The 27,500-nt window shown below is 36.0% G+C and overlaps 1 protein-coding gene across 4 annotated transcripts in view; it reads right to left on the bottom strand.

Annotated features, from left to right (window-relative positions):
* Positions 1 to 26,558, bottom strand: part of fech (ferrochelatase) — a 31,504-nt gene extending 4,946 nt beyond the window's left edge. Inside the window, exons 1-12 of one of the 4 annotated variants that reach the window (XR_012396584.1) lie at positions 26,400 to 26,558; positions 23,290 to 23,404; positions 22,504 to 22,623; positions 20,244 to 20,392; positions 12,307 to 12,441; positions 12,104 to 12,210; positions 11,864 to 11,962; positions 8,894 to 9,001; positions 8,511 to 8,675; positions 7,192 to 7,251; positions 3,111 to 4,502; positions 717 to 1,928 (exon numbers count right to left, since the gene is read on the bottom strand). Coding sequence is in view for 3 of the 4 variants with exons in the window: in XM_073934948.1 (XP_073791049.1) it covers positions 4,368 to 4,502; positions 7,192 to 7,251; positions 8,511 to 8,675; positions 8,894 to 9,001; positions 11,864 to 11,962; positions 12,104 to 12,210; positions 12,307 to 12,441; positions 20,244 to 20,392; positions 22,504 to 22,623; positions 23,290 to 23,404; positions 26,400 to 26,436 (1,230 nt within the window). In the remaining variant the exon portion in view is untranslated. 4 annotated transcript variants of the gene reach the window in all.
* Between the last annotated feature and the right edge of the window lie 942 nt (positions 26,559 to 27,500).

Genomic DNA, 27,500 nt, shown 5'->3' with positions numbered 1-27,500 from the left:
TTATGCATAGAGACAAAAAGTCAGCTAAATGTATAATATTCAATGTATAATTAAACATGAATTATTCTTATACTTATTATTATTATTATCAAAATTATATAAATATATAATCAGCATTATATAATATTAATATCGTCTCTATAATAATAACAATTATTATTATTATTGTTGTTGTTGTAGCAGTTATTATTAATATCATTGTTATTATTACTGACTGTGGCATTTCTCTGCACATGAGCACTTGTGTGGTTCAGTCTCAGTGTTTTGTGTGTTTATGAGGGAACGCTGATGTCAAATGACCCACAAACACACATTCTGGGGTGCAAAAACAAAAAATAAAGGCCCACAGAGACATAAGAGCTGTGATTTCTGCTCCTGCCACATCTGTCCTTCCCAGCATGCATCTGAACAAGCAGAAAGCCTGCTTCACTGTTTCACTTCACCATCATCTACTGCTACTGCTCTCTCTCAGACACTCGCACACTGCATTATCATGAACAAGCACATGTTTAATTTGAACATTTGCATAATTAATAATATTTCTCCTTAATTTGATGAACAGATCACGACTGAGAGAGAGAAACAGCAGGAAATTACATAAAAACAGGATCTCAAGCAGGAAGTGAGAGATGTGGTAAGATTTCTACATCACAAGACTCAAAAACATAAGCAAAAATAAATAACACACACACACACACACACACACACATCAGCTCCAGTGTTAGCGCTCCACACACTGATGAGTGTTTATTGTAGATCATTAAAGCACAGGCTGAAAGGCACACCATGTCGAAGGCTCAGAGGTCAAAGGTCAAACACACTTTTTCTCCAAACACTTCAGTTCTTCTGTGGAGACATGTTTAACCCTGTAAAACCTGCTGGGTTACCGTATGCGATCAAATATGAGCATCAGTCGGGGTGTTAAAATCAATTGTTTCTTCAGTGCACCGCGATGCTCATGCGGACAATTCGGTATCCAATTCGGTAATAGATCACAACCGGTTATTGTGTAGTGACGTCATCTATCTCCTATGCACTATGTCGCATTAGAATACTATGGTGAGGGAGGCGAGAGCGAGTAGGTAATACTAGGGGTGTCAAAATTAATTGTTTCTTCAGTGCACCGTGATGCAGATGGGAACAATTCGGTATTGGTTCAGTAATAGATGATAAGAGGTTATTACATACTGACGTTGTTTATCTCCTGTGTGCGATGTTGCAGTGGAATACTATGGTCAAGGAGGCGAGGACGAGTAAATAAAACGCTCCGACAACTTAAAAGGTAGATAAGTATGCACAGTTCAACTGCTTGTGAGTTTGCTGGACAGAATTTTGTTGACACGGAAGGCCGCACTATTTTCACAAGTGTGGAGTCTCGTGAAGGAGCTCCGGATGGAAAGTTTTGTTTTGTGTTTATCTCATAGTTAAAGTTGCTGCACGTCCGCCGGTTCCTGCCTCAAAATGAGCGAGTTTGAACCACTTGTACATTTAGGAAGTGTTCAGGTAAAGCAAAATAGCAGCGAAGAAACTCAACACAGAGGAACATTTACACCTCACTGCCCACTCTGCTTTTGCAGATTTTTAAGAGCTTTTCAGCTCATCTCCACAGAAGAAATAAAGGAAAAGCACATTACTTTCTTACTCAGCATCTTGTGTTGTTTTCTAGTAAACATCAAAACATAAATAAATCAAGTTGCAAGATTTTTAGGGAAACAAAATTACTTGGATGTTAAATAAGTCAAAAATTAAATCAATTTACGCTTAAAACTAATGCAAATAATTAGCTTTTGTTTCTGAAATAAAATTTGATTAAAATAAGGAAATCAAGATTATGCTTCTGACCCAGATATAGTAAGTTATTTTCAGCTAAATATTAAAATTAAAAATAAAAAGATATTCATTCATTCATTTTCTTTTCGGCATAGTCCCTTTATTAATCTGGGGTCGCCACAGAGGAACGAACCACCAACTCAGCCAGGATATAAGGAGAACATGCAAACTCCACACAGAAATGCCAACTGACCCGGCTGAGGCTCGAACCAGCAACCTTCTTGGTGTGAGGCGACAGCACTACCTACTGCACCACTGCATCGCCAAAATGAAAATATACTTGAAACAATTTAGCTTCTTTGGTAAATGCATCACGTCAATAAATGATGTCAATTTAAGCATTATTAATGCAATTAAAATAAAATAATAAAATGTATTAATAAAATAAAATAAAATAAAGATATTCCCCAAACAATTTAGCGTATTCAGTAAATGCATCTAATTTAAGCATGTCAATAATTAATGAAGGCTAATTTAGGCATTATAAATACAAAAACCAAAAGAAAAGAAATAAACAAAAGAAAAGAAAATGAAGATAAACCCTAAACAATTTTGTTTCTCTGGTATTTTTTAATTTTTTAATTTAAGCATTATAAATAAAAAAAATGAAGGAAAATAATTAAATTAATTAATTAAATTAAATGAAGATACACCCCAAACAATTTAGCGTATTCAGTAAATGCATCTAATTTAGGCATGGCAATACATATTAATGTTAATTTAAGCATTATAACTACAAAATCCAAAAGAAAATAAATAAATTAAATTAAATGAAGATAAACCCTAAACAATTTTGTTTCTCTGGTAAATGCATTTCATTTAAGCATGTGATTAATTAAATAAATGTCAATTTAAGCAATATAAATACAATTTTTTTTTTAATTAATTAAATTAAATGAAGATAAACCCTCAACAATTTAGCGTATTCAGTAAATGCATCAATAATTTATTAATGTCAATTTAAGCATTATAAATAAAACAAAATGAAGGAAAATAATTAAATTAATTAATTAAATTAAATGAAGATACACCCCAAACAATTTAGCGTATTCAGTAAATGCATCTAATTTAGGCATGGCAATACATAATAATGTTAATTTAAGCATTATAAATACAAAATCCAAAAGAAAATAAATAAATTAAATTAAATGAAGATAAACCTCAAACAATTTTGTTTCTCCAGTAAACAAATCTAATTTAAGCATGTGAAGCTTACTGGAAGGGCATCCACTGCGTAAAAACGTGCTGGATAAGTTGGCAGTTCATTGCGGTGTGGCGACCCCGGATTAATAAAGGGACTAAGCCAAGAAGAAAATTAGAAATTAATAAACTAAATGTCAATTTAAGCATTATAAATACAAATAAATGAAGGAAAATAATAAAAAAAAAAAATACATAAAACAAAACAAAGATATACCCTAAATAATAGAGCTTTTTTAGCAAATGCATTTAATTTAAGCAAGTCAATGATTATTTAATGTTAATTAATTAAAAAATGAAGATATACCCCAAGCAATTTTGTTTCTCCAGTAAATGCATCTAATTTAAGCATGTCCATACAGAGAAAACACTGAGTAATAAAAGAATAGTATATGGTTGTTCTTGTCAGCTGTTCATTTGAAGCTGACCTGATGCACAATTACATGTGCATGATGTTAGCACCATGTTTAATTATCGTATCATTTGTTCCCAGATGACTGCTCACATTGCATGTTCTCTGTCTGCATTTCTTGTTTTTTAAAGTGACACTCCTCGTTTTTGTAAATAGGCTCATTTCACAGCTCCACAGTTGAGTTTTCCCATTATTGAAGCCGTTACTGGGTCAGTCGGGAGTACTTTTAGCTTAGCTTAGCATAGATCATTGAATCAGATTAGACCATTAGCATCTCACTCAAAGATTATCAGAGTTTTCTTAATTTTACTAGTTAAAGTGTGACTCTTCTGTAGATTCATCAGGTACTAAGACTGACTGAAAATTAAATGTTGCTATTTTGCTATTATTATTTTCTAGCGCCTGCTACGGCAGCAACGCTCCTTGATTGTTACGCCAGATTGAAAGTAGAGATCTTAGTCATATCACCCTAGAAAACATCAACCTTTAAATCTGTTTCTCTTAATAAGAGCTTTAAATAGGAAAAATATCAGAACACTTTGGTCATTTTTTTTTAAGTGAGATGCTAATGGTCTAATCCGATTTAATGATCTATGCTAAGCTAAGCTAAAACTGCACCTGCAGAGCCAGATATTGGCTAAATGGATTTAAATATGGTACATATATCTAGGAGAGCTGTATAATGAGCCTATTTACAAAAATCGTGGAGTGTTTCTTTAAGGGAAGACACATTCACGTATGAGGAGAATCTGCACAGATAGATGAAGATGTGGATGCTTTCAGCTGCTGGAACACAAGTCTGGGTAAAAGTGCATGTCATTCGGTGAGTGCGGCACTTGAGCGTTTATTTGTCCGTAATCTTTACACATACACACACACACACACACCTGGAGCCGCTGCTGTCCAGATGAGAGATGAACGGCGGTCAGAGTTTCTGGCTGGAGAAGAAGGCTTTGGTTTGAGCACAGGTTGGGTTCACACACAGCGGACAGCGCAGGGTCAGCTGACGAGAGCATGATTCATTAGACTGCAGGTGAGACTGAACCAGATCAGCCAAAGCCTGAAAACACACACACACACACACACACACACACACACACACACACACACACACACACACACACACACACACACACACAATGAAAAAAAGCCAAGAGGAACATTTTTACCAACAACCATCCCATGTTCAAAGTCTCCTAAATCCCCTTGCTTGCTCATTCTGATGCTCGCTTTGAACTGCAGCAGATCCTCTTGACCATGTCTACATGCCTAAGGCCCCGTTTACACTAGTGCGTTTTAGTTTTAAAACAGGGTTTTAGAATGAAAAAGATCCGCGTCCACACTAGTGTTTCACCCAGCGTTTGTGAACAGCTCTCCGTCCACACTAAAACGCACATCACGTGACCACACACACACACACACACTCTCTGGCACGCGCTGCAGCATTTCTATCCAGATGAGAGCTGTGCTGGTCGGACTGCTCATCAAGCATCCCCTGCTGGATCTAATCTCACTATATTTGCTAAACGTTACATTTAATTAATCTTATCGTCTTTATCTAACGACATATTCCCCGACTTTGATCTTCTGAATCGATTACTTGTTCACAGGTAACGTGTTTTGGCTGAGCGCAAAGATCAGTTAATAATTAACGTAACCCCGTACATTATGTATATTGACTGATCGCTTGCCGTTATTTCCTATAACGTTTAAACTTAGTGCGTTATACTTTAATAATGGCTATTATTGTTTATTAAAACTGACATTCAGCAAAGCAGAGGATACGTTTCGTATTTTAAATGAAAATGAAAGGAGGCAGTGATGTTATATGAGCTCTGTATTATAAATATGCACACAGTGAAGATGCAGCACGACGCCTCAGCATTTCTGCTGTCTGTTAACTTGTTAATATCAAAATGAAAATAGCAGTTCCTTACATCATGTTTTCATTTTACTGTTGAGAAAGTGAAACAGGGCAAGGCAGTGGCGCAGTAGGTAGTGCTGTCGCCTCACAGCAAGAAAGTCGCTGGGTCGAACCTCGGCTCAGTCGGTGTTTCTGTGTGGAGTTTGCATGTTCTCCCTGCCTTCATGTGGGTTTCTTCCACAGTCCAAAGACATGCGTTACAGGGGAATTGGGTAGGCTAAATTGTCCATAGTGTATGAGTGTGTGTGTGGTTGTTTCCCAGAGATGGGTTGCGGCTGGAGGGGCATCCGCTGCATGAAAACTTGCTGTTCATTCCGATGTGGCGACCCCTGATTAATAAAGGGACTAAGCCGACAAGAAAATGAATGAATGAGAAAGTGAAACAATGTAGCCAGGATGATGTGAATAAGGTTTTAAAGTACACTGTTCCCTTTGAAGATTTACCGGACATGTCCTTGAGAGTCTGTTTTCCATATCAAACTTGCAAAGTCTGAACTTACAAGGAGAGGATGCGAGACTGAACTGTGTGTGTCGGCTACTTAATATTGAGGAAAAGCCCCAATCAGAATGTCAGCAGCCCCGCCTCTGTTTTCAGATGTCTCTGTTTTCCCCCATCCACACTGAGACGGAGCAGCAGCGTCTTAGGATGAAACGGCCTCTCCAGCGTTTTCGAAACGCTCCGTTTTCAGCGCTCGAGAACTCCAGTGTAGTGTGGACGGATTTAAAACGAAAACGCATTAGTGTAAACGGGGCCTAAATGCATTGAGTTGCTGCCATGTGATTGGCCAATTTGCGTTAACGAGCAGTTGGAGAGGTGTACCTAATAAAGTGGCCGATAAGTGAATATATCCACACATACACTTACAGCTTGAGGAAATTAATCTAATTAAAAAACAAAAATAATCATCAATAAATTGACATTTTCTGAAATACCCATTTAATTAGTCTGTTAACTTACAATTTTTACGCATGAAATTATTGTATTATTGTTATTATTTTACCATCTTAATTTAAAAATACATACACACACATGCACACTCACTACAGATACAGACAGAAGCATAAATAAATATACAAATCTATTTACGTAATTATTATTTATATCTAATATTAAAATTAAACAATGAATTAAGTCAAATAAACGACAACATCCATAAATTAAATGTATAATGTATGACGTTTTTAATAAAAATTATTTTAATATTATACATCAAAAATAATAGTATTTTTAATTATTTTATCCAGGATTTGTGTGCTGCATATTTATATATTATGAGTTATTGAGCTTAACAATATGATTATGTCAAACCGACAGCACAGAAATTAACTGAACACTTCTAAGGTCACTGATACAGATTACACTGAAACAGAGAGCACTGAATTGAAACGGGAAAAGTGTGTGTGTGTATATGTGTGTGTGTGTGTGTGTGTGTGTATGTGTGTGTGTGTGTGTGTGTGTGTGTGATGTGTTCAGTCAGCTAAAGTCTTGATTGATTTCAGGGGTTTTAATAAACTCAGTGGGCCGCGGTGGAGTTTCTTTCACACATGCACACACACACACACACACACACACACACACACACACACACACACACACACACACACACACACACACACACACACACACACACACACACATCCCTAACTCAGTTAACAAACCAAGCTCAGAAACACACAGAGAATAGACTAGAGCTAGCTACAAAATAAATGTGCAGTTCCTATAGCGGACTGGTGAACATCCAGACCTGAAGAGCGCATGCGGGTCGATACTGACATTATTATTATTGATATGATGATGTTGTTGATAACGTTGAGCTGATCTTACCCTGAAGAACAGTGGATTTCCATTCAGAGATTCTGCTCTTCTGATGTTTTCCACTCCAACCTGAACACACACACGGCAACACTTTTATGTTTGTTTGTTTGTTTGAGCGTTAAGTAGCAAAATAAATTACAGAAATTTATATCATAAAAATTTTAATTAACAATAAGAGAAAATTTTACAAACACGCAAAAATCCACACCTTAACAGCAAACCAAAACACGTTTGTATTTTGAAAACATGTGGTTTAAATGAAGGCTCTGATGTTCATGAGCACACACACACACGTTTGTTTTTGTGAATTGTGGGGACAGTCAGACAGGTATTCATTGCTTTTATACAGTACAAACTGTATTTTCTATCCCCCTTCAAGGTTAATATAGTTAACGAAAACGAACGAAAAAACGAAAACTAGAAAGGAAAAATAAATGTTGTTTACACATATTGAATGGTACTTAGGCCTGCTATCTAGTGGGATGTTGTATTTGAATGTGAGGATGGATTGATGGTAGTGGTCATGTGTCCTCTGCATACAGGTTTCAAAATGATATCTTTGGTTGAGTTATTATTCCGATGAGTCTAATGATTTTGTATCTAGCACTTAACAAATATTCTAATTTATAAAAAATAAACAAATAAATCTAACACTACAACTAATAAAAACTAAACTAAAATTAGGTGACGCAGTAGCTAGTGCTGTCGCCTCACAGCAAGAAGGTTGCTGGTTCGAGCCTCAGCTGGCGTTTCTGTGTGGAGTTTGCATGTTCTCCCTGCGTTGGCATGGGTTTCCTCCAGGTGCTCCAGCTTCCCCCACAGTCCAAATACATGTGGTACAGGTGAATTGGGCAGGCTAAATGGTCCATAGTGTATGAGCGTGTATGGGTGTGTGTGTGTGTGTGTATGGGTGTTTCCAAGAGATGGGTTGCGGCTAGAAAGGCATTTGCTGCCTAAAACATATGCTAGATAATTGGCGGTTCATTCTGATGTGGCGACCCCGGATTAATAAAGGGACTAAGCCGACAAGAAAATGAATGAATGAAACTAAAACTAAGCAATTTCAAAATATAGAAAGAAATAAAAACTAGTAAATCTGCCTCTAAAACTAGTTAAAACTAATTTCATTTAAAAAAAAACTCAAAATAAAATAACTAAAACTAATGAAAAATGCAAAACTACTATAACCTTGTCCCCCTCCACAACCCTACACATAACCCTTTAAAGGAAGCTGTGTCTTCATAATTCAGTCTCTAATACCGGTGTCATTCCTATGACATGATACACATTTGTCCTGATATGTCACAAAAACATATACACACACACACCTCTTCTCCGAGGACCTGTGAGTACTCGATGTCCAGCTCGTGCAGCGTCTCGATGTGGTCGCTGGTGAAGGCGATGGGCACCAGCAGCAGGTTCCTCTTGCCTCGCTGACAGAGACCCTTGATGACCTCATCTGTCTGTGGCCCCAACCACGCCATCGGCCCAACCTGAACACACACACACACACACACACACACATATATATATATTAAAAATCATTCTATAGAAAATATGAATGTTACGGAGAGATCTGTGTGTGGTGTACTCTATCATGTGAAGCACATAATATGTATGAAGCACTAAATTACAATGACTTTTAAAATCAATAAAGGTAAATATTATGATATATATATATATATATATATATATATATATATAAACTGACCTTTGACTGCCAGACGAGTCTGTATGGGTTACAGTGGCCCAGTCGGTCCATCACTCTCTGAACTGTAGCGCCCACTTCCTGTGGGTATGGATCACCCCGGTTCACCACCTGAAGTACACAAGATACATGTCAAGTGCATTTATCACACAGGAAACACACATGGAACCCAGCAAACTATTCTCACAATAATCACACATGGAACACGAGAAACCTTCATTACACATGTACCTTGTGTTTACTGTCACATGCATCCCATGCATGATGGACATGTTTTGTGTGTTCCAAAAATATGTTCATCACACATGGAACGTATGGAAGACACAAAGCCCACATAGAACACACATGCAACACATTGATCACCCATGAATCACACATGGAATAAACATGGAACACAACGATCACACATGGAACTCATGTATCACACATTACATGCATAGAACACACATAGAGCAACCATGCAACACATTGATCACCCATGAATCACACATGGAATAAACATGGAACACAACGATCACACATGGAACTCATGTATCACACATTGTATGCATAGAACACACATAGAGCAACCAAGGAACACATTATTCACACATGGAACACGTTGATTACACATGGAACAAACATGGAACCCATTGATCACACATGGAACAAACATGGAACCCATTGATCACACATGGAACAAACATGGATCACATTGATCACACATGGAACAAACATGGATCACATTGATCACACATGGAACAAACATGGATCACATTGATCACACATGGAACAAACATGGATCACATTGATCACACATGGAACAAACATGGAACACATTGATCACACATGGAATGCAAGAATCACACATAGAATACACATGTGAAACATGGATTACACAAGGATCACACATGGAACAAACACAATGCGTGGCACACACGTGGAACACGTTACCTATATGGAACACAATTCACAGAAATCGCACATTGAACTTGCATAGAATACACATAAAACACACTTGAAACACACAGAGCACACTTGGAACACACACACATGGAACACATGAATCAGACATGGAGCACACATGAAACACATGGATCAGACATGGAGCTACATGGAACACATGAATCAGACATGGAGCACACATGGAACACAGAAAGGACACATGAAACACATGAATCACATGGAACCCATATGTAACAATTCACACAAAGCATACATTGAACTTACATGGAACACACACACACAGAATACATAAATCACACACGGAACACACATGGTACATATGAATTACATACCGAACACACATGGTACATATGAATTACACACGGAACACACATGGTACATATGAATCCCACACGGAACACACATGGTACATATGAATCACACATGGGACACTTGGAACACAGAATTGACATAAAATGATATATGGAACACATTAATCATACGAAAACAGATGGAACACAAATGGAACAAACAGTACATATGATTTACACACGGAACCCACATGGTACATATGAATCCCACACGGAACACACATGGTACATATGAATCACACATGGGACACTTGGAACACAGAATTGACATAAAATGATATATGGAACACATTAATCATACGAAAACAGATGGAACACAAATGGAACAAACAGTACATATGATTTACACACGGAACCCACATGGTACATATGAATCACACACGGAACACAGATGGTACACATGAATCACACACGGAACATAGATGGTACATCTGAATCACACACGGAACACAGATGGTATCACACACGGAACACAGATGGTACACATGAATCACACACGGGACACTTGGAACACAGAATTGACATATGGAACACATGAATCATAGGAACACAGATGGAACACACATGGAACAAACATAGTACATATGATTCACACATGCAACAGACATAAAACACATGAATCACAGATGGAACACACTTGGAACACAGAAATGACATATGGAACACAGATGGTACATATGAATCACACATGAAACACTAGGAACACAGAATTGACACATGGAACCTGTGAATCCTATGGAACACAGATGGAGCACACATGGAACACACTTGAAACGCAGAAATGACACAGAACACATGAATCACATGGAACCCAGGTGGAACACAATTCACACAAATCATACATTGAACTTACATAGAACACACACGGAACACACAGAATACATTAATCATACATGGAACACACTTGGAACACAGAAATGACATATGGAACACATGAATCATAGGAACACAGATGGAACACACATGGAACAGACATGGTACATATGAATCACACATGGAACAGACATAGTACATATGAATCACACATGGAACACACTTGGAACACAGAAATGACATATGGAACACAGATGGTACATATGAATCACACATGAAACACTAGGAACACAGAATTGACACATGGAACCCGTGAATCCTATGGAACACAGATGGAGCACACATGGAACACACTTGAAACGCAGAAATGACACAGAACACATGAATCACATGGAACCCAGGTGTAACACAATTCACACAAATCATACATTGAACTTACATAGAACACACAGAATACATTAATCATACATGGAACACTTGGAACACAGAAATGACATATGGAACACATGAATCATAAGGAACACAGATGGAACACACATGGAACACACAGAACACATGAATCACACATGGCACACAGAAATGACACATGGAACACACTTGGCACACAGAAATGACACATGGAACACATGAATCCCATGGAACACAGATTGAACACACATGGAACAAACATGGTACATTTGAATCACACATGGAACACAGAAATGACACATGGAACACATTGAACACAAGAAACATTCATTACACACAGCGAACACGAACACACACACACACACACACACACACACACACACACACACACACACACACAGAGGGAAGAGCTGTGTAGTGTACGAAGCTGATAAATGAAAGGTGAGGAGAGACTTACAGATAGAGGCAGAGAGTGCGCAGAGAACAGAATCACCACATCATCTCTCTTCTCCACAGGAAACTTGTCCAGCTCATTACGAACATGCTCCGCGAAACACTGCAGGAAACACATCACATCAATCGCAGTTCGCTGATCAGAAATAAGACATTAAACCCTTACAAAACTCATGTTTCTGGCTGCTAGTAAAAATGCATTAATGAGCAGAAAAAGGGTGTGTGAGTAAACGTCAGTGTTCACCTCTATCAGCAGCGGGTGTGTCGGCCACCTGTCAATCACACTCCAGCGCATCTTCGGTCTGTCGGCGCGATTACTGTAGTATCTGTAGATGGCGTTCAGACTGCTGCCTGATAACACACACACACACGCGCACACACACACAGCAGAGTTCAGCTACAGCAGACAGGTTCTTTTATAAATGCTAAATGATCTGTAACTCTTACCGGTGGTGGAGCAGCTGTACTGTGGGTACTGTGTGAAGGCCACAGCTCTCTCCACTCCATCTTTCTCCATCAACTCTATGGCCTCCTCCGTCAGCGGATGAACGTACCGGAAACCAATGTAAAACTTATGAGGAGCTGCACAAACACAAACACACAAATCACTCATTACACATTCACCAGCACTGTTCCTCAGACTATCTGAAATCCTGCTTAACTGTGCACTACTCGTTTGCGTTTTGTTGATCTTTGCTTAATTTGATGTCTGCTAGTGCTTTGTTTATCCTGTTTATTCACGGCGGAATGAACCGCCAACTTATCCAGCATATGTTTTACGAATGGGGAGAACATGCAAACTCCAACAGAAATGCCAACTGACCCAGCTGAGGCTCAAACCAGCGACCTTCTTGCTGTGAGGCGACAGCACTACCTATTGCGCCACCGCGTTGCCCTCCTACTTTGTTTTTTTTTATCATCATCATCCTCTTTATTTATTTTAATTATTTAATTAGTTGATTTATTTAAACTAAAGCATTATCATTACGATCAATTTCACTTAATTTTATGCTATTTTAAAATTAATAATAATAATACACATGTAAATATGTAAATTATATAATTTTACAATTACTTACACGTTCATTTATTCATATTTGTATCATTAAATCAAATGAAATCATTTTTTATCATGGTCATAATCTTTATTAATTAATGAATTAGTTAATTTATTTATTTATTGAAATTAATGCATTATCATTATGATTATTTTCACTTACATTTTTTTTACTTACAAATTTACTTTTTTTTTTACGCTTAAGCCTTTCCCTGGCAAAATTACACAATCGATATGATGAATTATTTAATTAAATTAATTAAATTATATATTTTAAATTAATTTAATTACAGTGTTCACATCACCATGTTGCATATATATTAACAATAATAAATAATAATTAATAATAATTTTAATAATGACACTATACATTTAAATATACAGTACTTTTAAAATAAAATTCTGGTTATGAATATTTGTTTATTTATTTGTTTATTGAATATTATATTTTGAGGGTTAAATCCAAGATAATAATTGTACATATTTTATCATCAGGTTACTTTTGATTAAACCCAAATCATAGGATTTCTACTGTCACATTTACATATAAAAGATTTCACATTTACAGAAGTTTATTTAAGGTTAAATTAATTTCTTTCTAGCTTTGTTTTCATGTAATATTTTTACTAATTATTTTAATATATTCATTGTTATTTTACCATTAATTGGAAGTTAATTTATAAAAATTTGCATTATTGAATCAAATGAAATCCTGGTTAAATGTCAATTTAGTCTTGTTTTGAGTCAAATTACTCGTCTGTGTTTTGTTGATATTTGCTCAATTTGATGTCTGCTAATGCTTAGTTTATCCTGTGCTCTTACTTTGTTTTTATCATCGCCATCCTCTTTATTTATTTGTTCATTTATTTAAATTAATTAATTTGTTTATTAATTAATTAACACTTATGCTTTATCATTATGATTTTTTTTACTTAAACTATTTTTTACTTATAAATGTACCTTTTTTTTCGACGCTTAAGCCTTTTTTCTGGAAAATTACACAATAAATATAATATAATATCAATTATTGAATTAAATTAATTAAATTATTTAAAATAAATTTATTTAATTACAATGTTCACATCACCATGTTGCATATATATTATTAGTAGTAGTAATAATAACAACAACAATAATAATAATAATAAACATTTAAATATACAGTCCCTTTAAAATAAAGTTTGTGGTTATGAATTTTTCTTTATTTATTTAATATAATATTTTGGGGGTTAAATTCAATATAATGTTTGTAAATATTTTATCATCAGGTTACTTTTGATTAAACCCAAATCATAGCATTTTACGATCACATTTACATACAAAAATTGCACATTTACCCAAGTTTATTTAAGGTTAATTCACTCCTTTATAGCTTTGTTTTATTGTAATTATTATTTTGCATTATTATTATCATCATTTTAAATATATTCATTGTAATTTTGCAATTAATAACAAGTTAATTTATACATATTTGTATTATTAAATTAAATGAAATTATTTTTTATCATCGTCATCATCTTTATTAATTAGTTTATTTAATTATTTAAACTAATGTAGAAACATTTTCATTTTCACTTTTATTTTACTTGTTTTTTATGCGTATAGAAACAATCTTACACCGTTATTATAATTGATTATGAATCAAATTATATTGCACAGATCCCTACAGTGTATAATAATAATAATAATAATAATAATAATAATAATAATAATAATAAATACACATTTTTATACATTATTTCTATACAGTAATTTTTAGTTTATGAATTTTTATTTGTTTTTTAACATGATATTTTAGGGGTTAAATTCAAGATTATATTTGTCAATATTTCATTATTAGGTTACTAGAGATTAAACCCAAATCCTAGCATTTTTAGTCACATTAACACATTAGAAACATTAATAAAAAGTAAATTAGTTTTTCACAAGTTATTATTTTTTTCTAACTTTCTTTGTTTTTAATGTAACGTAGTTTGCTTTATTTATTATTATTATGTTTGTTATTTCTATTATACATTTGAATGTATAATAGAAATGAATGTATAATAAAAATTAATGTATAATAGAAATGTATAAATTAGATTATTAGCATTAGTATAAGTATTTTGTTTTAAAGGTATAAAACAAGCATTACCTTTGTCGTTTTAATTTTAATTATATTACACTGAACAAAACATATGCATTTGTTTAAGTGTTACAGCAGACTTTTCAACTCATTTTAACCCTTGTCCAAGCAAGGCTTATAAAATATTAATACATATATTATAGTCAAACTTCTAAAAAGAGCGGTCAAAATTACACAAAAGGAGAAACAAATAGGAAGTGATGTGGAAGAGCTTGCTGTTTATCATAGGTGTGTGTGAGAGTGTGTTTTAGGGTGTGTGAGACACTCCTCTGAGCTTGATCTATCATTGACACACACTCTTTTCTCTCTGCTGTTTATCAGCTCACAACACAGACAACAAAGATGACGGTTTGTGTGTTACTCTCTGATTACTTTATGAGCCGTTACAAAAGACACTCCACACCATCAGAAAGAAAAGGACAAAAGAAGGACACCCAACACTATTAGAGGCTGAGAAAACACTGAAGACATTGTGATTCTTTCCCAAGTGTTGTTTAACAGAACGAGACATTTTTCACAGTATCTCCCATTCATAACTATTATTTCTTTTGAAGTTTAAAGCAATATATACAGCTTCTATACAGCTAAAAGTGACATTTGAAGGCTTAACTAGGTTAATTAGGATAACTAGGCAGGTTAGGGTAATTAGGCAAGTTGTTGTTTAATGATGGTTTGTTCTGTAGACTAATCGAAAAAATATAGCTTTAATGGGGCTAATAATATTGACCTTAAAATTGTGTTTAAAAAATGTAAAACTGCCTTTATTCTAGCCGAAATAAAACAAATAAGACTTTCTTCAGAAGAAAAAATATTATCAGACATACTGTGAACATTTCCTTGCTCTGTTAAACATCATTTGGGAAATATTTAAAAAATAAAACTCAAAGGGGGGCGAATAATTCTGACTTCTACTGTAATTTCACAAGATAGCTTTATATTCATATTTTTACTTTAATTGGAAGTTTGACTACATCAACATCACTACATTTTGACTACAAGTTTGACTGCATTTCAGTAAGCTGACATCAGATGTACAAAATTATTCATAAACATATCAAATAAAGAAATTAAAGCACAAATGAAGACAACAAAACAATAATAAAAATAAAATAGTAAGCACTTTATAGTTTTCAGTGGAGTTTAACAGTATTAAAGTACATAAATTCAATAAACAGCTGTAAAATAACCCCACACAGAGTCTTTGTTGTAGAAATGAACATCATTATTTGTTAAAGTGGCAAACTTTAGCATTTCTTGTGGCTAAATGGAGTAAATTCACTTGAAATCTTAGTCGCAGATCAAAACACATCACAATAAAAACCTTTCATATAATATATTAGGGTTGTATTATATTCATTCATTTTCTTGTCGGCTAAGTCCCTTTATTAATCCGGGGTCACCACGGCGGAATGAACCGCCAACTTATCCAGCACATTTTTACTCAGCGGATGCCCTTCCAGCCGCAACCCATCTCTGGGAAACATTCACAAACACACGCACGCACGCACACACGCACACACACACACTACGAACAATTTAGCCTACCCAGTTCACCTGCACTGCATGTCTTTGGACTGTGGCGGAAATCGGAGCACCCGGAGGAAACCCACAGGAATGCAGGGAGAACATGCAAACTCCACACAGAAACGCCAACTGAGCCGAGGTTCGAACCAGCAACCTTTTTGCTGTGAGGTGACAACACTACCCCCTGCTTCGCCCGGGTTGTATTATATTATATCATATTATATTAGAATATTATTATTACTTTAGGGTTAAATTCTGCAATCACATCATGTGCTCTGAACTGTGCTTCCTGGTTAAATAAAATCAAAACTTGACATTGCAGATGCGGACTATCGCACTCCCACAAAGCGATTTCGATGCTGAAACGATATAGCGTTTAGCCTTATTTCCCATATCATTTAAAGGTAATTTAAATCCATTTGAAGACTTTTTAAAGACCGTCTCAGAATATTTTAAGAACTCATCGCCACTTCGAGTTCTAATCAGTGTCAAACCTTTAACTTAATAAGCAGTTGTTAATAAACAGCTGTAGTTAAATAAATGAATGGAGCACAACCGTGCAACATAACTTAGATAAGCTCAGAAGAAGCAACCTTGTAAGAACAAATTACATGGTTATTTTCAGCAACAAGTTTCAACTGTTTATACTCGTCTTTCTTCAACCAGGAGATGCAAACTTGCATTTTCCCATTTTGCTGTCTGTTTTGCTCTACAGCAGGGCTGTTCAATTAATTTGTCATGGGGGCCGGTTCATGAAAACCACCCCAAATGAAGGCCCGGAGAGATATGACTTGCAATATGAGTGATGATGACACAACAGCATATAAGAGCCCATATGCTGTATTTTTCCTCCTTAAGACACCCACATTGTATTTTTCTACAGTTAAAATGTTAATATATTGTATTTTGAAACTACATAAGGTCAGTGCATTGTGGCTTTTTCTTTTACAGACATTCAAATGTTGTATTTCAAAGCACAACAAAAGCAGTGCATTGCTTCAGTAGGCTTCTTCGTATGTTCTTCACATTCAGATATATGTTCTGTTTTGAACTGTATAACAATTATGGATGCAATGATTATAGATTTGGCTGTACGATTATTTAGTCTGAAGAATAATCATGTTTCACGGTTATTACGTCTAATGTAAATGTAAGCTTTATATTAGGTAAGTGTTTAAATGAACTGTTGTTATCATCTGCGTTCATATATACGTAATGATTTGATGAGAATGGTTTGTAATAATTTGTCTAACATACAGTTGAAACCAGAAGTTTACATGCACTCTAAAAAGATAAACATAACCATTATTTTAAATGTCTGATGGTAAATCAGACTAAAAGTTTAGTATATTAGGTATTTAAGCTTTTTTTCAACTCTGCCCACAAATGTTCTATAGGATTGAGATCAGGGCTTTGTGATGGCCACTCCAAAACATTCATTTTGATGCCCTTAAAGCACATTTGAACTCATTTAGCAGCATGCTTAGGGTCATGGTCTGTTTGGAAGAGCCTTTTGTGGCTAAGTTGTAATTTCCTGGCTGATGTCTTGAGATGTTGCTTCAGTATTTCTCCATAATGTTCTGTCTTCATGATGCCATCTATGCTGTGAAGTGGACCAGTCCCTCCTGCAGCAAAACAGCCCCACAACATGATGCTGCCGCCCCCATACTTCACAGTTGGGATGGTGTTTCTAGGCTTGTGCACTTTTCCCTTTGTCCTCCAAATGTAACCCTGCTCATTATGGCCAAACAGTTCAATCTTAGCTCCATCAGAGGACAGGACATGTCTCTAAACATTAGTGTTTTTCCCAGTGTCATTTAGCTAATGGTAATCTGGCTTTGTTGCTGATTCTGGCTTGTTGATTTCCCCATGTTGTCACACAAGGAGGCAGTGTGTTTGAGCTTTTCCTTCAATACTATTCTACAGTCGTGCCTCACATTAACTCAAATGTTGTCAAATAGCCAATCAGAAACCTCCCAAACCTTGACATCATCATCTGAGCTTTATCAGAGGCAGAATAATCTTACTGTGTGCAAACTTGACTTTCAAGAAGAGTTAAAACTATTTCTCAACAAATCTCTCTCTCTGTCATTATTCTGCTATTATGCAGAACAGAAACAAATGTGATAATCCTTACTTACCTAAAGGAGAAAAATTTTAGTCACATTAACATCTGACTTTTCTTTAAATCAGGGGTCACCAATCCTGGTCCTGGAGTACCGGTGTCCCTACAGGGTTTAGCTCTATCTTGCATCAACACACCTGCCTGGGTGTTTTAAGTACACCTAGTAAGACCTTGATTAGCTTGTTCAGGTGTGTTTGATTAGGGTTGGAGCTAAAATCTGCAGGACACCGGCCCTCCAGAAACAAGTTTGGTGACCCCTGCTTTAAATGGTTACCTGCCTTTTAATACAGTGTATGTAAACTTCTGCTTTCAACAGTATTCTTTGTTTAATATGCACAAAGAGCCACGCACAACTCTTACTACTACAGCGTGAGATGTTTTCTACTCAGTGCGTCTGAAAGGCGCAAGCCATCGCTCTGCTTGCGCGCGTATATTGGCATATATTCTTACATTGGAAATAATAAACTTGCGTGTGGAAAAGACGTAATATAAGCTTTGAACTTTAAACTAGCGCACAGGTGGCATAACTTTGTTTAGTTGCAGTAGTTTTGTTCCGAAATGCGGCGTTGAGAAGCCTTTAAGCTTAAGTATCCAAATGTTTTCAGCTGTTCGCGCCACTTGCTCGCTTAATGTCAGGTGACTCACGCCCAATTCACACGGGGGCTTCATCGTCAACGCTTGACTGAAGGCGAGTCTGAAGTGATCGTCATAGCAGCGTCAGCCAATGAAATTCAGTCAGCAATAGGCCACTGTCTAGCTGGTGTATTTGCATACAGCGATCTGATTGGCTGACGCTTCTGTCAGCTCTTAAAGTTGAGCTAGTCCCAACTTCTGCAGCGAGCAACACCTCTGAAGCGGGGCTAACGGATCCACAATGCTATTCGGCAACGCCTGACGTCACCCATTCAAAGTGAACGGGAAGCGTTGACGCTGACACCCCGTGTGAATGGGGCGTCACGCTCTGCGCAGCCTTCAACTGCAGCTCGTGCTGTTTTGAACAGATGCACGTCACTTCATAACTATAGCGGCAATTTTTCGACTGAACTAAATTTATTTTTGATGTCTTGGTCACAGTATTTGGAGGGCCGGAACTAATTGCCTTGCGGGCCACCGATTAAATAGCCCTGCTTTATGGTTTCACTAAGTGGAGAGCATCGCATCACATCACCTTCATGGAGATAGGAGTTTGGCCGGATGCACCCGGCCCGAAACAATAGAGGAAAATAAATATGTTTATGCTTTTTTGGAGTCAAACACTTGAACAAAAACTTGGACAATGCTTGAGGAAGATTTAGGATTAAGATTAAGACTTTTTAATATCTTTTAAGGGCATTAATTTTCTCAAAATTAATTTATCAACTTTTAATACTTTTTAAGACCCCGCGGACACCCTGTGTATACAGGCGGGGGAATAATTCTAATAATTCTGACTTTAACAGTATATGACACACGCATATATATGACAAGCAAAGTTTGGATGCAACTAATATATTGTAGAGCTTAAAGCATTGATGTAGAATGATCTGAGTCTGTATTATCTGTGAATCTCTCACCCGTGTCCGGACACATCTCATCCAGCAGTTTCACCATTCCTTCCCCCTGCATGGTGGTCCAGGCTTTAATAGGAGACCCTCCGCCAATCTTACTGTACTGCTCCTGGATCTTTGGGGTGCGTCTTTTGGCAATGAATGGCCCGAGTTTACTGCAATAAAGAAGTGTTTGAGAGGCAATAAAACAACTTCACTCCCAATGTTACAATTACTCATTTAGCAAGACACTTTCTCTAAAGTGAGGATACTTCGGGTTATCACAGAGTTGCTGTATATGAATGCAATCATAAGTCTTAAGTTACTAAACCTACAAGTCTAAGTTTTAATTTTCACATTATTATTTTTATAATATACAATGACAGACAAATATAGTATCTGAAAATATATGGGATACTAATTATGGGATAATATTGATAATAAATAAACAAATAAATTACCTAATTAAAATGTGATGATATTAAAATGTAGAAATGTAATATATTGGATTATTAATGTTATTAAAAACAATAAATTGTATATTTCTGGAATAATATTTGTAGAAATAATACAGATTTGTAGTTAAATACATTTGTAGAAATAAAACTGAGACCAAAGTGTTCCTAAGACTTGTCAGGATCCAAGTTTTCCAAAAGCAAACCTCTCTTCATGGTGTTAAAAAAAGAGATTCAAATGTATATAAAAGTGATTTCCAAGTCTCAAAATAGAAAAGCAATTCAAACAATTAATATATGCTCCTCCTTTAAAGGGCCATGAAACCCCCTCGTTTCAGCAGGGTGTTTTCACACCTCTACTTTGGAAAAAGCCAGAAAAGTGGGCGTGTCCAGCTCTGTTTAGGGGGGAGTGTCGGAGGAAGAAAAGAGGCACGTTGTGGGAGTGTCTATTTGGGCACGCGACTGTGTTTACATGGACATCTGTTGTCGAATTATTTGCCAAATTATTAAATGTTGGACTTTAACTGCAGTTTGGCTCTTTCATTCAGGGAATTCATTCATGTCCCTCGCGACAAACGAGATATTTGATTCGAGGAACTGCTCTACCGCACGGCGAATGAGAGAGAAAAAAAAAAACCTCAGCATTTCCCGGAAACTTAGATGCACACGGCAGGTAGCGTCAGAAACCCGCCTGTGTTATTCCGGTCACAAAATGCGGTTTGGTTGTAGTGCTAACATTTCTGCACTCAGTGCAATAGTTAACTTAGTTCAATACGAACAAACTGAATAAACAAAGAGCGCTGGTCGCTCACTCACCAAATCTGTAGAGACAGGACAATCACCAGAAGCTAGAGCCGCGTCTTTATTAAGAGGAGACTAAAGCGAATCCGGATCTCAGCGTTTGCAGATGAGAACAGCTCTCAGATAAACAATAATCCTCCTCAGACACGCAAGTTATTGTTGTCGAGCGTCGCGTACACTGTTAATCCACATGTGACTCCAGCTGCGCTCTCACAGAGAGAAAATGAAAACAAAACTTCACTGCAGCAAACTATAAAAGCAACACTTCACGCTTGTTTTGCCAACACAACGTGGCGTCTCTGCCGTCTAAACACTGTGACACTAATGAATATTAATGAAGTTGCACAATAGAGCGCGCTGATTGGTTTGAACCAAGCCTTACTCATGCATTAATGCAGCACACTATAAGACGTAATAAGACACACTCTGGCACAGACGTCCAGTCTGCACGCTGGAATACACGCTATTATGTCATGACCGTGACGCAGCTTCAAAAATTCGTTTCAAACAGGAAGTACGAATTTGCTTGAAATAACGTAAAAACAACCAATTTACACTTTTAAGTGAAATATAGGTGTCCTAATAGTGTTTTTAGCAGTGTGTGACACATATATGACTGTCAACAGCTCAACACATGTGTTCTGGTGTTGTTTTGGTCGTGACCCTTTAACATTTTTACATAAAATGTTTGTATAAATGAATTTCCTGTAAAAAAAAAAAAGAAAAGAAAAAAAAGTGCATTACTAACTCTTGTAAATAACTAAAATTGGAAAATGTGCGAAACATATTTATATGTAGTTTGATAATTATGTACCCTCTCCTCTGTTTTTTTTTCTTTCTCTTCTCCTTTATGTTTTTTCACTCATTTCATTCTTGTTAAGAAATGTAAAGTGATTGTATTGTATTGTATAAGAAAACTGTACATGCTGGTTCTTGTTAATAAAAAAAATAATAAAAATAATAAAAATAAAAAATAAACTTGTCAGGAAGTGTATATATTAGACCTATAAATGTTGAATAGTCTTTCTTACTTCTGCACGGGCAGCTGCATGAGGTCTGTATCCATGAAGAGGCGCAGCAGGAAATCATGAACATCCTCCAGCTTCTCTGGACCGCCCATATTCAGCATCAGAATGCCTGTTTTGGGTTTTCTGTAGTGAAAACACAGTATTTCTTTAGTCATCTCAGTGAATGTTCAGTCATGCAGAAGAGTCAGACTTAGTGGAGAAAAGAAAAGCCCCGTTTTTAAAACCGTCAGCTAAAAGCATTAATGTAAACCCTGAGAGAATGCTGCACATGAGAAGTCCAGACAGCAGGAAATATTCCACACTTTAAAGCTTTTCTTTTGTGTTGAAGCTGAAGACTTTTAGAAATCTTCTATTCGTTCATCTTCCTTCCGATTAGTCTCTATTTCAGAGGTCGCCACAGCCGAATGAACTGCCAACTATTCCAGCATATGTTATTTGCAGTGGATGCCCTTCCAGCTGCAACCCAGTACTGGGGAACACCCATACACACTTATAGACTACGGACAATTTAGTTAATCAATTCCGCTATAGCGCATGTGTTTGGACTTTATTTTTGCCAGTGTGTTTGTGGCAGTGTGTGTATGTGTGTGTGAGAGAGAGTGTGTGTGTTATTGACTGGGTGTGTGTGAGGGGGGGTTGTGGCAGTGTGTGTATATGAGTACAGTATATAAGCGTGTATGAGTCTGTATAGGAGTGTGTGTGTGTGTGTGTGTGTGTGTGTGTGTGTGTATGTGTGTGTGTGTGTGAGTGTGTGTATACAGTATGTGTGTACAGTATGTGTGTGTGTACCTGCTCTCTTTAGTCTCTGGAGTGGCTGTGGTGTTGAACGCCGCTGCTGTGGCCGTCGACTGTCGTCTGAGAGATGAAGACAAACACAAACCCACAGGAGAACCACATCTGACCACTGAAACACACACACACACACACACACACACACACACACACACAATTTAGAGAAAAACAGTACTACACAGGAGTTTTCCTCCATAGAAATGAATGAACACTTGATAATAATAGTGGAACAACACTATTTATACACACTTTTATTTATTCAAATACCTACTTTGTTTACATTTCAATAATATAATGTGTAAAAATATACCAAATTAGCATGTTTTTCCTCTCTAGGTACTTTTATTTATTCCTGTATGACCTTTATTTTATATTATCTGTGTATTATCTGTGCTATTTTTTCCAGTCACCATTATTTTGTTGCACTGTAAAAACTTCTGTCACAAACACACACACATGCATGTATATATATATATATATATTGGATGTGATTAATAATTTAGCATCACTGAAATCCTGAAGACGCATATACAAAGTCCATAGTAAGTTAGAAATAAATCAAACGTCAGGCAAATAATGATGTACAGATATTTCTGTGTGAAGAAATTAGGACAAAGTTTGATGGACTTTCTTATCGTAAAACCCCCTAAAGTAGGCTAAGAGTTGGTTACTAATCCTAGTCATTGTGCTTGATCATGAATGTGTGCTTGTTTCAGGGCTGCACAATACTGAAAAAGATTGACAGTGTGACATTTAGTGTTTCTGCTCTATATATATATATATAACAGGGGGAGTTATTAGCCCCGCTTAATTTTTACCCAATTTCTGTTTAACAGACGGAAGATGTTTTCAACATTTCTAATCATAATAGTTTCAATAACTCATCTCTAATAACTGATTTATTTTCTCTTTGTCATGATGACAGTAAATAATATTAGACTAGATATTCTTCAAGACACTTCTATACAGCTTAAAGTGACTTTAAAGGCTTAACTAGGCTAATTAGGGTAACTAGGCAGGTTAGGGTAATTAGGCAAGTTGTTGTATAATGATGGTTTGTTCTGTACACTATCGAAAAAAACAGCTGAAAGAGGCTAATAATATAGATCTTAAAATGGTGTTTAAAAAATTAAAAACTGCTTTTATTCTAGCCGAAATAAAACAAATAAGACTTTCTCCAGAAGAAAAAATATTATCAGACAAACTGTGAAAATGTCTTTGCTCTGTTAAACATCATTTGGGAAATAAAAAAAAATATTTGATTTTTTTTCTACTTTAAATATTTCCCAAATGATGTTTTAATAATAAATTAATGTTCACACAACACAGCAGATTGTACACAGTTTATATATTAATTTATATTAGTTTATTAGTTTTCATTATATTAATTAACCCAAAGCCATGACTGGTATTATTATGAACTATTTTACACTCTAATTACACTTTTACACACACACACACACACACACACACACACACACACACACACACACACACACACACAACATTACATTATACACATATTTAGCTATTGTGTATACTACTAATTAAAAAATATAAATATTATTACATTTTTTGTAATTATATTATCATATAACAGAATATGCACTATCAAATATATCCTTTACAATTTATTCGGTCCTCTTAAACAACATAAATCTAATATGATAAGTTTGTATATTTTATATATCCACTGAGAACCTGCTTTAAATTAATAAAATCATTAAAAATCAGAAAATAAAATAATTATTTGTGATATTATCAACTATTAATTAAATTAAAAAATATTAATTTAAAATTATACGTTATTATTTACACAACACTGCAGCTTGTACGCCGTTTATATATTAGTTTTCATTATGAGAATGTCATGACTGGTATTATTATCATTGATATTCCAAACCAGTTTATGCTACTACTTTTCAAATATTTTATTCCCTATTTTTGTAATATATATTCATATGTATTATATATTTCTTTATGATATAAAGCTGAATATAACGACTTGCACAATCAAAAATATCTTATGCAACTTATTGTCCTCCTGAACAGCATATAAATACATTACGATTGGCATATCTATTCTGTACATCTACTGAGAGCCGGTTTTAAATCAAATAAAACGAGCACAAATCATAAATTTAAATAATTAAACTAAAATTAATAATTATTTTCACCGAGTGAGAGCGCTGAATTAAAAAAAGTGATATTAATCAACAAATAATAACATTTTAAAAAGATATTTATTTAAAATCGTACATTAATGTTTACATAACACTGCACATTGTACAGTATATATGTTAGTTTATTAGTTTTCATTATAAAAATGTGATGATTGGTATCATCATTGATATAATAAACTATTTCATGTATACTTTAATTATATTTTACAAACACACACAACATTACATTATACACATATGTGGCTATTGTGTATATTACTAGTTTTTAAATATTTTATTGCATAGTTTTGTCATTTTTTATATGTATATTATATTTATTTATAATATATAACAGAATATTACGACTTGCACAATCAAAAAATATCCTTTATAATTTCTTCTGTCCTCTTGAACATAACAGAAATTCATTACGATAAGCATGTCTGTTTTATACATTTACTGAGAGAAAATTTTAAATAAAATAAAACGTGCAAGAATCAGAATTTAAAATAATTAAACTAAAATTAATAATTATTTTGACCGAGTGAGAGCGCTGCAGTGGCGCCGCGCGGCCGCCGGGAGGCGCTGTTGGCGCAGTTACGCAAGTTGTGAAAGCGTGTGTTGTGTAACATGATGTTAAACGCCTCGCAAACTTTAACTCCTGCTTAACACTGCATGTAAACCTCGTGCACATTAATGCAGATTTAAAAACACGTGCTTCAACTGCGCCATTACTGAATTAGAAGCTGGAAAACTGCAGGAAATAAAGTCACCAACACTTTAACCTTCATGAAGAGAGCTGACAAAAACACAGCTCATTTTTAGCCCTCACACACCCTTCATTCTGCGTCTTTAATGAACCTGTGGATTATATAATGACCTCGGAGAGAGTGACTGTGTGTGTGTGAATGTCATGTGTGTGTGGAGACTGGTAAACACACTTACGCTGCACGAGCCGGCACGCGCCTCCTAAAACCGCCATTGTTCTCGCTGTGGCGGGAAGTGTCCTCGTGTTCCGGCTGTGGAAAACAGAGAAAGGCTTAAGCTGCTGACTTCACGGGTTTACTTTCCTCTTCTGTGTCTCCAAAGCGCTCAAATTCCGATATAGAGCTGCTGATCGGTGTCACTGTTATCACAGCGTCATGACGTACGCTGGCCACGCCCCCTACGCACACACCCTCCGTACGTCAGCACGCAGGATGGCAGCCGGCGTGACGCGTGTATAATGTTTAAAATTAGCTGTATCATGTGCACAAAACAAACTGTACAAAAGCCTGAAACTGTATGATGTTATAATGATGTTAATAGTGGGTGTGTATGTTATTTGATCGCCAGAATTGAAAGAAACTTTTGTAAAATTGACTATATACACTCACCGGCCACTTTATTAGGTACACCTTACTATTACCGGGTTGGATCTTTTTTTCCTTCAGAACTGCCTTAATCTTTAATGGCAGAGATTCAACAAGATACTGGAAATATTCCTCAGAGATTTTGCTCCATATTGTCATGATAGCATCACACAGTTGCTGCAGATTTGTCGGCTGCACATCCATGATGCCAATCTCCCGTTCCACCACATCCCAAAGCTGCTCTATTGGATTGAGCTCTGGTGACTGTGGAGGCCATTTGAGTACAGTGAACTCATCGTCATGTTCAAGAAACCAGTCTGAGATAATTCAGGCTTTATGACATGCTGCGTTATCCTGCTGGAAGTAGCCATCAGAAGATGGAGACACTGTGCTCATAAAGGGATGGACATGGTCAGCAGCAATACTCAGGTAGGCTGTGGCGTTGATGCTCAATTGGTACTAATGAACCCAAAGTGTGCCAAGAAAATCTCCCCCACACCATTACACCACCACCACCAGCCTGAACCGCTGATACAAGGCAGGATGGATCCATGCTTTCATGTTGTTGATGCCAAATTGTGACCCGAGCATCTGAATGTGTCAGCAGAAATGGAGACTCATCAGAGCAGCAACGTTTCTCCAATCTTCTATTGTCCAGTTTTGGTGAGTCTGTGTGAATTGTAGCCTCAGTTTC

This window comes from Danio rerio, chromosome 21 (genome assembly GCF_049306965.1).
Source record: "Danio rerio strain Tuebingen ecotype United States chromosome 21, GRCz12tu, whole genome shotgun sequence".
In the NCBI taxonomy this organism is placed as follows: domain Eukaryota; kingdom Metazoa; phylum Chordata; class Actinopteri; order Cypriniformes; family Danionidae; genus Danio; species Danio rerio.
This window is presented reverse-complemented; position numbering and strand designations above follow the sequence as displayed.